This window comes from Scomber scombrus, chromosome 16 (genome assembly GCF_963691925.1).
Source record: "Scomber scombrus chromosome 16, fScoSco1.1, whole genome shotgun sequence".
NCBI lineage: Eukaryota > Metazoa > Chordata > Actinopteri > Scombriformes > Scombridae > Scomber > Scomber scombrus.
Genome location: NC_084985.1, coordinates 10,606,550 through 10,620,000, shown reverse-complemented (window position 1 = coordinate 10,620,000; position 13,451 = coordinate 10,606,550). Strand labels below are relative to the sequence as shown.

At 38.3% G+C, this 13,451-nt stretch overlaps 1 protein-coding gene across 1 annotated transcript; it reads left to right on the top strand.

Annotated features, from left to right (window-relative positions):
- Positions 1 to 2,864: 2,864 nt before the first annotated feature.
- Positions 2,865 to 12,990, top strand: eif3eb (eukaryotic translation initiation factor 3, subunit E, b). The gene is made up of 13 exons (XM_062435709.1): positions 2,865 to 2,954; positions 3,912 to 4,029; positions 4,663 to 4,780; positions 4,941 to 4,983; positions 6,342 to 6,446; positions 6,568 to 6,693; positions 6,952 to 7,076; positions 7,476 to 7,602; positions 7,698 to 7,799; positions 10,534 to 10,643; positions 10,944 to 11,046; positions 11,267 to 11,401; positions 12,696 to 12,990. Exons 1-13 carry the CDS (start codon positions 2,865 to 2,867, stop codon positions 12,732 to 12,734), a joined length of 1,341 nt encoding a protein of 446 aa, XP_062291693.1. The 3' UTR covers positions 12,735 to 12,990.
- The last annotated feature ends 461 nt before the right edge of the window (positions 12,991 to 13,451 follow it).

Below are 13,451 nucleotides of genomic sequence, written 5' to 3'. Positions count from 1 at the left end.
TCTGTATCCAGGTGTGTCAGACAGGCAGGAAGAAAACATGATTTAATTGATGAATCATTTACTTGGCGAGAGCAATAAATAGATCAAGACCAATCTCTCCAGGGGGAAGATCAGATATGCTATGTTATGCTAAAGCATCTATGAGTGTTCTTGAAGTTGTTGCACCCTTGTGTCAGAGTGTGGGAGGAGGCAAGATTACCAAGTGCATGGAAGCAGTCGTGATTTAGAAAGAAAAATCCTGTGACATGTTGTGGAAGGAAGGATAGTTAATTAAGCTGCACAAAATGGGTGTTGGAGAGTTGTTGTTTTTTTTACTGGATAAAGAATTATCTGTTGGGTCAGACTTGTCAAATGAGTACGTGGTTGGAAATGGCACACCTCAAGGAAATGTGATAAGCCTGCTACTTTTCATCATTATGATCGATGATGTTTTCTCAAAGACACAAGTAAATAATTGTAGGTCTTGGATTCAAACCTTGGCCATCCCATGTCCTTTCTGTGTGGAGATTGCATATTTTCCCCATGTTCATGCTGGTTTCTGCCAGGCGCTCTGGTTTCTTCCTACCATCAAAGACATGTATGTAAGGGTTAATACTTCTGTCAGTACCCCTGAGCAAGGCACTTGCAAAAAGAGCTGGTTCCTGGGTGCTGTTGCGGCTGCCCACTGTATGAGTGTTTAGGATGGGTCAAATGCAGAGGATCAATTTCTCCATGGGGATCTTCTTCTTTTTCTTCTTCTTGCAATCATTAAAGTACAAGGAACAATTGATTTTTGATTTACATTTAACATGGGCAGACCATATCAGGAAAACAGAAGAAAAATAAAAGTAATAAATGTGATGAGATGTTTGACTGGTAGGGAATGGGAAGAAAATTCATCATCACTGAAAAGAATTCATGTAGCTTTGATAACATCTGTGTTGGATTACAGTACTGTAGCGTATGGATCAGCAGCCAGGTCTCATAAGGAAATTGAATGTGATTCAGGCACAGGCATTGAGAGTGTGCAGTGGGCCCTTTAAAACATTGCCAGTACTTGCCTAAAGGTAGAAATTGGATAAATGAGTTAAGAGATGGAGTAAGAAGGATGCAACTGATGCCAAACGATCAGGCTAATTTGCAGGGACTCAATGATTATCATCCCATAAAAAGGAGTGCTGGGAGAGTGGGAGATATCAGAGGGATAACTTGGTTGGGTACAGAGTGACATTGCAAAAGAATGTGGAGTGTTTGATCTCTGGATAAACCCTTCAGTAGTTTATCTGTTGGTGGCTCCATCAATACTCATGTGGTCTCATATAGAATGGTATTTGTTATGAAAAAAGGAAAGAAGGAAATAAAAAGATACATTTCAATGGACTTCAATGTGTTTAAGGAGAAAAGCCCATATGTACATTTTTATTGCAAAAGCTGTACTAGGTAAACTACCACAGTAAATATCCAGTTTACTGAAATATTAATTCAGTAGCTATAACACTACATCATCAGAAAAAAATCTCCTCATGATCCCAACCACTCAAACAGAGGTGGGTAAATCTGATTTTTCCTTTCATGTCCCGCAAGCTTGGAATGAGCTGCAAGGTGTACTTAACTTGGAATCTTTATTCTGTCTTGATATATCTAAAAAAATGTTAAAATCACTTTTTACAGTGCCATTATTTTTTAATTTCAATTCATTTAACCTTTTTAGCTCCTGTTATCACTGTATATTTTGTGTCTGTTGTTTTGGTATGTTTTATTGTGTTATTATTATGTCCTTGTATGTACTTTTATATGAAACCTCTTTATTTTTATTGACAAGGACTCTTTGGCAGATATATATTGTATACCAATTGGACCTTACTGGCTATATAAAGGATACATAAAAAACAAAACAAAAAAAACTGATGGTACTAAGAACTGTGAGGCAGGAGTAACAGGATATGGGGTGGCAGTACCAGCAGCAAGTTAAAGATTTACATAATGGAGATGTTAGCATGGGTGGACAAACATAAAAAGATAAGGTGTTGAAATGCTTTGATTCATTCTGGACTAGCAGTTTTAAGATCTTTCCATATGAGGTCAGTCACAAGAATAGCAAATCAGAGAGGTTAGGTGCATGTAAGTGAGAGGGTGGATGAGTTGGAAAAGAGGACTTTAAAGAAAGGACATATAAATAATAATACACTTTTAAACTGGGGAAAAAAGCAACCAAATGTGACATCAAAGGTGAGACAGAGAGAGGAAATGGAGGCATCTGTCAATTTCAAAAGAGTGTCAAATTTACTCGGGTATAGGTAGAGGTCACAGGAGAGAGGAAACTCTGTTAACAAGGTTAAGGTTGCAGCACTGTGGCACTAAACAGCACATAAAAAATTGTAGAGTAACACCAGACAGGCTTGTGGGAGGGATGTCAGGAAAGGGAGTCAGTTGAGCACGAGAGTTCACAGAGAGAGAGAAATGATGGGGAATAATTTGAGGGAATCAGGGGTGCAGAAATTGACATCAAAAGGGTTACTGAGCATGGGTGAGAAAGCATAGGTGAGAGCACATATGATGGATAAGCAGGGATAGGGTGGCTGACATGGATAGGGATTTCATAGTAGGACTAGGTTGTAAAGCATTGAGGACAAAATGTAGTTCAGGGTGTGTGTGTAGACCAGGTATCCCTCATGTTCAAGGGTTTAAGATTTAAGATGTTCAGAGTAATTTAAGATTAAGACCAAGTTGGGCCCTAATAAATAGGAATAAATAATGAGGGATTTAGATTGTAAGTCTATTATCTGACACTATCCTCACCACTCAGATCAGTAGGTGGCAGTAATGCACCAATAAACTGGATACCAACCACCATAAAACAAGAAGAAGAAGAAGTAGGCCCAAATATGGCGGAGTACGATTTGACAACCAAAATAGCGCACTTTTTAGATCGGCATTTGGTTTTTCCTCTCTTGGAGTTCCTGTCTGTGAAAGAGGTACAACGATTTCTGAGTTGAAATGTGCCTAAATATGACATAGCTGTTTGTGAGGAGACATTTATTACCTTAAATATGCTTGTAGCTAACCAGGAGGGATCAGCTGGGCTAGAACGCATCTTGTTTACTGATATAATTACTGAGTCTGTCAGTCTGTAATTATCATTAATGGTGTTAATGCTGCAGCAAAAATAGCTGGCACTGTAATTTTAGGGCTCTGGTTTAATAACTTTTTATTGTCCTAGCCTCGTCATACCCAGTATACAGGATTAACACGTCCTTAATCTAGTCGAAGCTCACCTGCCTGTATGAGAGGAACAAACTGAGGGTTAGGGTTAGGTTGAGTGCGGCTGTTTGTTATCATGTCTCCAGCAGTGCAGAGCAGCCTATCTGTTGTACTATTAGCTTTGGGACAGGCATCACTGTCCAACACGCTGAGCAGCTGCAGGGTTGTAGAGGTGAGACTGACTGACCACCCGAGTTATTTCCTTCACCTCAGAGTTTACGTTGTTTAATGCTGCAGTGTGTGTTTGTCAGCTGCCCTGTTAGCTGCTCCGCTACCGTTAGCGTTAGCTGGATGACGGCGTTGAAAGTTCACAGTAAACTTCACAATCGTCTCACAAAGGTAATCATTTAGTTATCCAATCACAAAATGCTTCCAACCGCTTTTTTTTTAAAGATGAACTACAGATGAACTCTCGCGTGTGCGCCTTATAAGACTGTCCGGCTGCTCCGCTGCCCTCACCGTTTGGTTCCGCCTTTGTCGTCCGTCAACATCAAGTTATTAACTAATGTTTAAATAATCGATTCTTGAATTGTGTTAATCGATTCAGAATCCAGGTATAATCAATTAATTGCTACACCCCTACCTTTTTCTACTGTGCAATTATTTGGGAACTGCAGTCACGAGAGAGAACAAATTTAATACTATTTTTTTATTTTTTTTATTTTCAACAGATCTACAATGAAAAGGAACTTCTACAAGGGAAGCTGGATCTGCTCAGCGAGACAAATATGGTGGATTTCGCCATGGATGTGTACAAAAACCTGTATCCAGACAAGGAAATCCCACACTGTAAGAAAGATTTGGTTTAACAGCTTGTTTTGATGCCCCAGTTTACAGTATAAGTGACCACAGGGTCACTGGATAGAGCCTTTCTGTCTTGTAGCATCAGTGCCTGTTATATCAAGACTGGCAATGATATGATCAGTCAACTGGAAATCAGTCTGCAACTATTTTAATATTTGATTGATACTTGACGTAATTTGTAAGCAAATGGAAAATATTCACTTGTTTAAACCTCTCCAACATGCGTAATTTGGGATTAAACTGAATATCTTTCATCAGACCAAACAAGCGATTTGAAGATCAATTTAGGCTTGTCAATATTTTGATGGGTGTTTCTCTCTGTTTTCTGATTAATTTTTTAGTAGATTAAACAATAATTTAATTTAAGAAGATGATTTGTAAATTAAATTAATAGTTAGTCAGCAACCCTAATCCAAATCACACAGCTACTTGAACAGCTTTAATAATCAAATGTTACTGAACATAATGCTTTCTTAGAGTAGAAACATGTATTGTAGCCTCCACACACATTTTAATTCATAATCTGTTAATTTTCTTACCAATAAAATGTTAAAATTGAGGTATTTCTTAAATAATCACTTCTTAGCAGTGTGTTTATTGTGAAATTGTCCTGTTTAGCCTTGAGGGAGAAGAGGAGCACTGTGGTGGCCCAGCTGAAGCAGCTCCAGTCAGAAACAGAGCCTATTGTCAAGATGTTTGAAGACCCCGAGACAACTCGGCAGATGCAGTCCACAAGGTCAAATCAACCTGTCTAAGACATGCTTTGCTCATTCAGTATTATAGTACTGACAGTGTGCATATAAAAATATGACTGTGTAATGTAAAAGGCTATCTTATCTGTCTGTATGACATTAATTGATCTATTGTTTTTTTTTATTTTTTTTATTCTTCATCAGAGATGGGAGGATGCTCTTCGACTATCTGTCAGAGAAACACAATGTGAGTTTTGAAATTTTAACACTGATAACATTTATGTGCATGCTAATATTTCACTATTATTCTGAATAGGATATGGGTCATGTAAAAGAAATATTCCGTTTGGATATTCTTAATTAGGCCTTATTCCAAATGTAGTGCCTCTCAGTTGGGGTTTTTACCGCAGTATGTGACACATGGCCTCTTACCTGTTTACAGTCAGCTCTGTGCGTTGTAAACACACAAACTAGCCAACAGTGTGCAAGACTATGATAGAGATGCATGATGGGCTGGTTGTGTCGCACCCCTACACAGGCAAAATGACGTATACTGGAGCAGGAAGGCAGACAGAGGAGAGGAGAGTGGAGAGCTGTTCAGGGTGGGCTGGGAAAACAGAGCGTGTCTTCTCCACGACAGAGGTGGAGGGATTGGTTATGCTGACATGCAGCCATGGACTGAAAGTGGCGACTCAGTGTGATGCACCATGTAACTATACATTTATAATAGCAGTCATATTAAAATCACTTATAAATGTCAGGCAGCAGCTCACTATTGTGTTTCACCTCGCTGGTTTACTCGACTGCCTGTAGAGGCCTGATTTCTGTTCTCACTGAAGCAGAGAGAAATCCTGAAAATACTCTGCAAGTAAACAGGAATATATGTGGAAAGGAATATTGTCTCTTTTGGAATAAGGGCAAAACCAGAATATTTTGAGAATGTAAACGTAGTCAGTGCAGTTATCTTTTCGTATAAAATGTGCACTGCATTGTAATCTCACAAGGTGGCTTGCACAATGTGTGTTTTGTTTCCATAACAACTGGCTGCCACTGTGAGCTGACAGGACTGTTATCCAAATCTCAGACACAAAAACAACCAAGACGCCCACCAATGTGCTTATTACTCACTCAGTGGTCAACGTAAGGAACAAAAGAAACATCTCTGCCAATGTTTACTTAATTTTACCCTTTTGGGTATAATCTACAGACAAATTACGTTACATCAAAACGTGAAAACAATGTCCATGTCACTTGTTATTCTAAGTAGAGGCTTTGAAAGATCCAACATCTTTCCTAATCAGACACATTCTGTCAGCTGGACAGCTTCTGCCAATTAGCTTTCATTGATTTTTAAAAAAGAAACAAAGACACTTGCAGTTTAACAAAAAAAAAGTCCACTAGTTTGTCTGCACTCCAGGGTTATATACTTTTAATTGCCATTTTCATCACAGCCTTAATATCTTGCTAGGCTGTTTAAAATCCTTGTCACAACTGCATTTCTTGTACAAATGACAAATCTTCCAGTTGGATTTTCTGGTCAGTTTTTAATGGTGTTCAATGTGTTTTTAATCTTAGTTTTTACATTCCTTGTTTTTCATTTCTTAGTTTCGTCAGGAGTACCTGGACACTCTGTACAGGTACGCCAAATTCCAGTACGAGTGTGGTAACTACTCCGGGGCGGCTGAGTACCTCTACTTCTTCCGTGTCCTGGTAAGAATAGCCACATGAGAATAGACAAAGTTTCATACAAGCCACAATATAATTTAAAAATGAAAACTAGAGCTCACCCTGTTTTTATTATGACATGCTGAGTTTGTTGTTCTGTGCTCAGGTTCCCTCGACAGACAGGAATGCTCTGAGCTCTCTGTGGGGTAAACTGGCCTCTGAGATCCTGATGCAGAACTGGGAAGCAGCCATGGAGGATCTCACACGACTAAGAGAGACTATTGATAACAATGTAAGTGAACAGCTAAGAAGAAACTATGTTGCATGGTGCATGTTAGAGGTGTAATCCTAACTTTGCTGGCCTTATTTGTGACTCTTATGGGGATGTACAGAATGATAAGATGGATCAAGCCAGACACTTATTACAGTTGAAATTTCTTATCATTTAATGAAAAGTAGAAAATAACATATCAGAGTAAATATAACTTACTGAAAACATTCTTGTGCAACATTTCATAAAATCTAATGTTTGTCTCCTCTTTCCTCTCAGTCTGTGAGCTCTCCTCTTCAGTCACTCCAGCAGAGGACATGGCTCATCCACTGGTCCCTCTTTGTGTTCTTCAACCACCCCAAAGGCAGGGACAACATCATCGAGCTCTTCCTCTATCAGCCTCAGTGAGTCACTGTCAAAGACTTCTTAGATAGGCATATACATCTGCATAAATGTGCTCCATCCATCCATCCATCTAGCTTATATTGAATTCTTTGTCTTGCTTAAGAATGATAGAAAGACACATTTCTTACTGTTTATTGAATAAGCCTCTTTAGTTGTAAGGCCACCCTGCTGTGCAGTTTTTTCCCCTTTGCAGACACTAAAGGTTTGTTTTAAAATTGTACCATTTAAGGTGTTTAACAGCATGATTTCTCAGCACATTCCTTCTGTGTATAAAAGAAAAATGTGTCCTTTTATTTTTGCTTCTGGACTAAAATGGGACCCAGATCTGTTGTAATGGCAACTAATAATGATGCCACTATGTGCTGCCTTTTGTGTTTTTGTTTTATTCCCCTCCTCAGGTACCTGAATTCCATCCAGACAATGTGCCCACACATCCTGCGATACCTTACAACTGCAGTCATCACCAACAAAGATGTACGAAAGCGCAGACAAGTGCTCAAGGACTTGGTGAAAGTCATTCAACAGGTACGGTCGATCAGTATTAAAAGAAAATTCTTATTTATTCTACCTCAAAGATTCAGTCAGTGCCCTGGATAATGTTTTTTGTCACCTTCCTGTAGGAGTCGTACACATACAAGGATCCGATCACAGAGTTTGTGGAGTGTCTTTATGTAAACTTCGACTTTGACAGCGCCCAGAAGAAGCTGAGGGAGTGTGAGGCGGTAAGGATGGCATGCAAAAGGTCTCTGCTTCCCTGCTTGACACTGTGCGTTTGTCATGCTGCGTGGGGCTAAATCGCTCCCATAAAAGTTAGCTGTCTCCTGGGACTGAGGGGTAATATGAAGCTTCCCTTAGCTATGGTACTCTGATCTCCTGAGTCTCAGGCATTTAACTTTGCAGCTATTCAGCCTCAGCAAATCCATGTCTGGCCTGATTTGCTGGCTCTTACTTTTATTCAGTTTGATTTTCAAAGCGGAACAGCTGTCAGATTTGTGGCTCGGTTGCCTTCTCTTTAGAAACCCTTGACTGCAGTTTTGTAGTTGTGCTTAGGGACCACTTTGCACATACTCTAAGCGCCCCCATCAATTGGCATTTACCCTTCTTGTATGAATTATGCAGTGCTTGCGAATGCTTCGACTACCCTGTCAGAATCTGTGTTTGAGCACATTGACGGAAAAATAAACATAGTTCATTAAGTCATCCTGTTGTCATGAATTCTGCTGGCTTCTAATTGTCAGAGGGATTTCATTTAAATATTTTTTGTTAATTTTACCTCTTGAGACAAACATGGGTCAAATCAACAACCTAAGTCTTACTGATGAAGTTAATCTCATGTTTGAGAAGACCTCAGTTTTATTAAGAGAACTTTTTGATAGAGACAAAATAAAAATGAAAATTGAACTTATTGAGACAGTGTGTTTTGCACAGCTAAACACTAAATAATTGGATTACACAATAACAGCTCTTTGTGAAATAATGGTGCCACATCTCCTTTCAAAATCCCAGACACTAATGTATTCATAAATTTAAGCTCTTCTGGAGATTTGAGTTGGCCAAAAAATCCATTTGATGTTTCTGTGATCGTTGCTGTAAAAACACAGAAAGAGACGTCAAAACGTAATCTGCAGATTCTCTGCTGGGCTAACGTCTGCTGATGGCAGGTGACGAAGCTTCAGCATGAGCTTGATGACATTGATAGAGATAATTGTTATTTTTGTTCTAAAGACATTCTTTTATGAAAGTATCAGAGCTGAAATGATTAGTCTATCAACAGAAAATTTATCTGCAACAATTTTGATAATTGATTAATCATTTTAGTCATTTTTTTAAAGCAAAAATGCCAAAAGGCACAACTTCTCAAATGTGATAATGTCATGCTTTTGTTCATCATACATTGATTGTCTTGTTTTCTCTGTTGGTCAGACAAAACAAGACATCTGTAGATGTCACTTTGACTGTTGGGAAATTGTAGCGATCATGTTTCACTATTTTCTACCAGCAGATCAAAGGACTAATTGAATAATCGAGGAAATAATTGGCAGACGAATCAATAATGAAAACGATTGTTAGTTGCAGCCCTAGATAGTTTAACTCCAGCACGATACATGATATAGTCCAACTGATGGAGGATTTTTAAGGCCTACCAGCATTAAATTTCAGTTTTAAAAAATCTGATTTTAATATGTTATTAATATGATATTCATTTCCTTTACACAACTCATAACATTTTTGATAAGGTTTGTTCCAGTTTGTTTTTTCACAATTGCTGGGCTGTTCGTTTTACTACTGACAAACAATGCATCACTGCTCTCTGATAGACAAACTATAGAATTATTTCAAATTATTTTTACTGTGTTTCCCACAGAATCAGATTGTATTTGGTGGAATCTTTTTGAATGTGTCTATATAGAAATTAATCGTTTATTATTATCATGATTTTAGCATTTAATTATTGAAAAAGCTGCAGTAAAAGAAGAAAAGTTGTTTTAAACAACTTTTGTAGCCATTAGATTTCAGAGTTAACGACGTGCACCTGTTTTTTACAGATTACGGTTGACCTTACAAACCGACTTAGACGCACAATTGATCGATTGAAGTAATTATATTTTTAAGTGGAGATGGCGTGACATCTCAGAGGAGGGGGCTCATGTGCAGTGGGGAGAGAACGAGTTAGTACAGCTGCATCCAGGTCTTTTTGGGAGTGTATCAGAGGGAGAGAGAGCGAGGTGCACAGTTCCAAAAATAGAAAATCAATTTATGGCAGGCAAAGTTTTATTTGGGCGGGCCGCCACAAATAAATGAATGTATGGGAAACACTGCTTTACTTCAGTTTCCTGCACTCATTTATCAGCTGACATAGGCACTGATAACAATATACCTGTCTGGCTCTGGTACATTTTCAAACATTCATCCTCCTCACACAACAGGAATCTCCTTTACAGCAGAGACTTGGAAGCACTTTTATGCTTAAATATGCATTTAAATGAGGAAAATTAGATTTTCAAATTTTTCTGCAGTGGGATATTATATAACTGGGGTGACCCTATCCTACCCTCTTTGGGAATTGGGAGTTTGCACAAATATATCCACATTATCCAAACCAGGAACCAAATACAAAACAGGCTGAAGAAAACCTCTGAATAGTGTGGTTGGTTGGTTAGTTTTGACCAGGACATTTTAATGTATGGGTGGATTAACCAAAATACAGAAATTCTGCCAGAGCAGCGAGGTGAAAACCCCCAAACAACAGGAAGTAGTTGCCAGCACATCATGTCTGGTTGTTGCATGGAGCTATTATGTACTCAAGTGTACTTACAGTAAACTTGTAGGTCCAGTAAAATGTGGTTATGATGAGAAAAACTAGAACTAACTGTAGGAACATTAAGTCTCCTCTGATTTTTGTCCACATTTTGATGTTTAAATTCTTGTTTATGTTTGTGTTTTTTTGTCCTTCAGGTTCTTGTGAACGACTTCTTTCTGGTTGCTTGTCTTGAGGATTTCATTGAGAATGCCCGCCTCTTCATCTTTGAGACCTTCTGTCGAATTCATCAGTGCATAAGCATCAAGTACGCAGTCTCTTTACTTGTGTGTGCAATTTGTTTTGTTTGTGAAAGCACATTTCTTTTTTTGGAAAATGGAAAAACAACAATGAAAAGATCTTTTCAAATTCTGTACACAGCTGATTCATGTACTGCAGTAATTGTACTTCTCTATGCTCCCAAGTTTTAGATTGTTATTCGTATCTCCTAGTTTTTCAAGTGTATTCAACAGTGAACTGTAAAATGGGAACTTTGAAGCCTTCAGATACCCCCGAAGGATATTTACTGAACTGTACTGCCTCCCCCTTTTTCTCTCTCCCCACTCAGCATGCTGGCAGACAAGCTCAACATGACGCCCGAGGAGGCGGAGAGGTGGATCGTCAACCTCATCCGTAATGCCAGACTTGATGCGAAGATCGACTCTAAACTGGTGGGGGCTCTGCATTTACTGATCCACCATCAATCACATGAGCTTCAAAACGCTGAGGCTAGCATAAAAACCCTGACAAGACTATTAAACTAGAGCACTAATTTAGTAATACCAGTGTGTTTATTGTGCTCGTCTCAGACTGGCAGCAGCATCCAATCTCTGTCAGGACTTTATTTGTAGTGCAGTACATTTGTGATTGATGTTTGTGTTTGTTTTTTAGGGTCACGTGGTGATGGGAAACAACGCAGTGTCGCCGTACCAGCAAGTGATCGAGAAGACCAAGAGCCTGTCGTTCCGTAGCCAAATGTTGGCAATGAACATTGAGAAGAGGGTTGCTCACAGCAACAGAAATGAGGTAAACTCAACGCTAAACATGAGGATATGAACTATTTACTGTTGGGGGCTTTAATTAACACATAATGGTTAGTGTTTTTTTGTCTGTACACTACTGAGTCAGCAAAGAATGTGTTTGAGTTTTTTTTTAAATTGCTTATCAGTGTCAACTTGTTTGAAGGCAGGTTGTAGTAGCTGTCATAACTTTATACTTGTACAAGTTAACACTGATTCTGCAGTCAGTTTTTTACATTCAAAGATATGGCAGGATGAGCACTGCTCCAGTCTTTGTAAGGTGCTGGAATCATCAGTGAGTTCAAACTTGATGAAAGAGATTTCTGCACACTTAGATCTTTGATAGACTGAGAGCTCAAAAGTAAAGTGTAAACTGCAGACCTTTCTTTAGAGCATACATTGCATTTTAAGATTTTATTAAAAAAGAAAAAGTTACAGGCATTGCTCGTGGTGAACTTACAGAGACTTATCAGCGACTTTGCAGCTCCTCTTGGCTTTACTGGGCTTTATAGTGAGTTTCAGCTCATTGTTTAAGCTATTTCTGGCCCTCAACTTAACTGTTGTTTTTCACTCCCACTGCTCTCATAACAAAGTTATCAGACGCAGCAGGCAGCTGTTTCCATAGAAAAAGCTCTGAAAACCCTCAGTACACTACCTTCTCAGCACCAAACAGCAATTAAGACACAATGAGTTGATGGAAAGAAAAAACTGCTGAAAGAGAGTAAATATATTAGATTTACATTCACCAGGTGGACAAAAACACAACTGTATGAATGATAATGTCTCTCCAAAACTGCTGCTTCATAATAAGCACATATTTGTTCACAAATTTGCCCCTTCAAATTCAAAGATAAATCAGTGTTGGTTTCACAACCTGTTTCCGCTGCCCCTAATTGGCCAAAAAACATCTATCATTGCAGGTTTAACCATTGTATGTTACATAACTTGCATCCCCTGTGCTCGCCTTTTCATGTCATCAATATGTTCAGGCCGTTTTCTGTAGTTCTCCTGCCCTCTCATAGATCTATGTTAGATGACTGTTCTCTTAGTTGATTATTATTGTGACCACTGTATTTCTGTTTATAGATTTTCATTCAAGACATATGCCTGTAACAAAAAAGCAATGTTAGTTTTGACTTGAATGATCCCTATTGTATGAATCTTTTTTTTGGGGGGGTGGGGGGGATTCATTGTGATTTTAAATTTGAGTCATTCATCATGTAAAATAAATATAGGATGCAGGTAGTCTGATATAATTGGGCATTTCTTTCTAACCTTTTTTTTTTTTTTTTTTCCCTCAGACACCAAACTGGGCAGCTCAAGACTCGGGGTTCTACTAAAATGAAAAACGTCAGGAGGATGCAGATGGCTCATAGGATATTATTGATGCTTTTTATTGAATTTGTGTATTTATCATTTTATCTACTATTGTTATTTAACTGCAAGTGTGATTTCAACCATACAAGACGAGGCAGATAGGCTTTCTGAACTCATGTAAATAGGTATTGCTTTATTTAATTACATTACGTGTATATTTATTTTTTTCATCTTAACTAAGTTATTTGAAGTCAGGAGTTAGTTGTTGTTTTTTTGGATGGCAAGCTTTAAGTTTATTCACCTAAGTTTTGGAAGTAACTATATTTAAAAAATGTCAAATTAACATTAAACATAATTTTGCCTTCTCACATCGTGATTCATTCCTTCTTACTCCATGAATATTTGACCACTAGATGGCGATGTTGATTCATTTTAAATTTCTGCTGTCTTTATTCAGCTTTGGCAGTTTCACATGTCAGCTCTTCTGCACCTTCCTCTATAATAGCTACAGTACATTAGATTTTTTTTTTTAAATTATCTGTTGCAAAAGCAGGAACAGAATAACTGGATAACATTTTGAAAGTAGATGCTGAATTTATGCACCAAGCCTTTGAACAAGATGCTTTGTCAATTAAAAAGAAAAACATTGGAGACATTGTTTTATGGAGACTAAATTAGATGCAATGCACTATGATGACTCCTCACAAGACAGATTAAGTGTCAGTCACGCACTATCATTT

Coding starts and splice junctions, on each gene's coding strand:
- eif3eb (XM_062435709.1), top strand. CDS start 2,865: ATGGCGGAGTACGATTTGACAACCAAAATAGCGCACTTTTTAGATCGG. Junction 6,447..6,567: donor TCTACTTCTTCCGTGTCCTG/GTAAGAATAGCC, acceptor TTCTGTGCTCAG/GTTCCCTCGACAGACAGGAA. Junction 10,644..10,943: donor CATCAGTGCATAAGCATCAA/GTACGCAGTCTC, acceptor CTCCCCACTCAG/CATGCTGGCAGACAAGCTCA.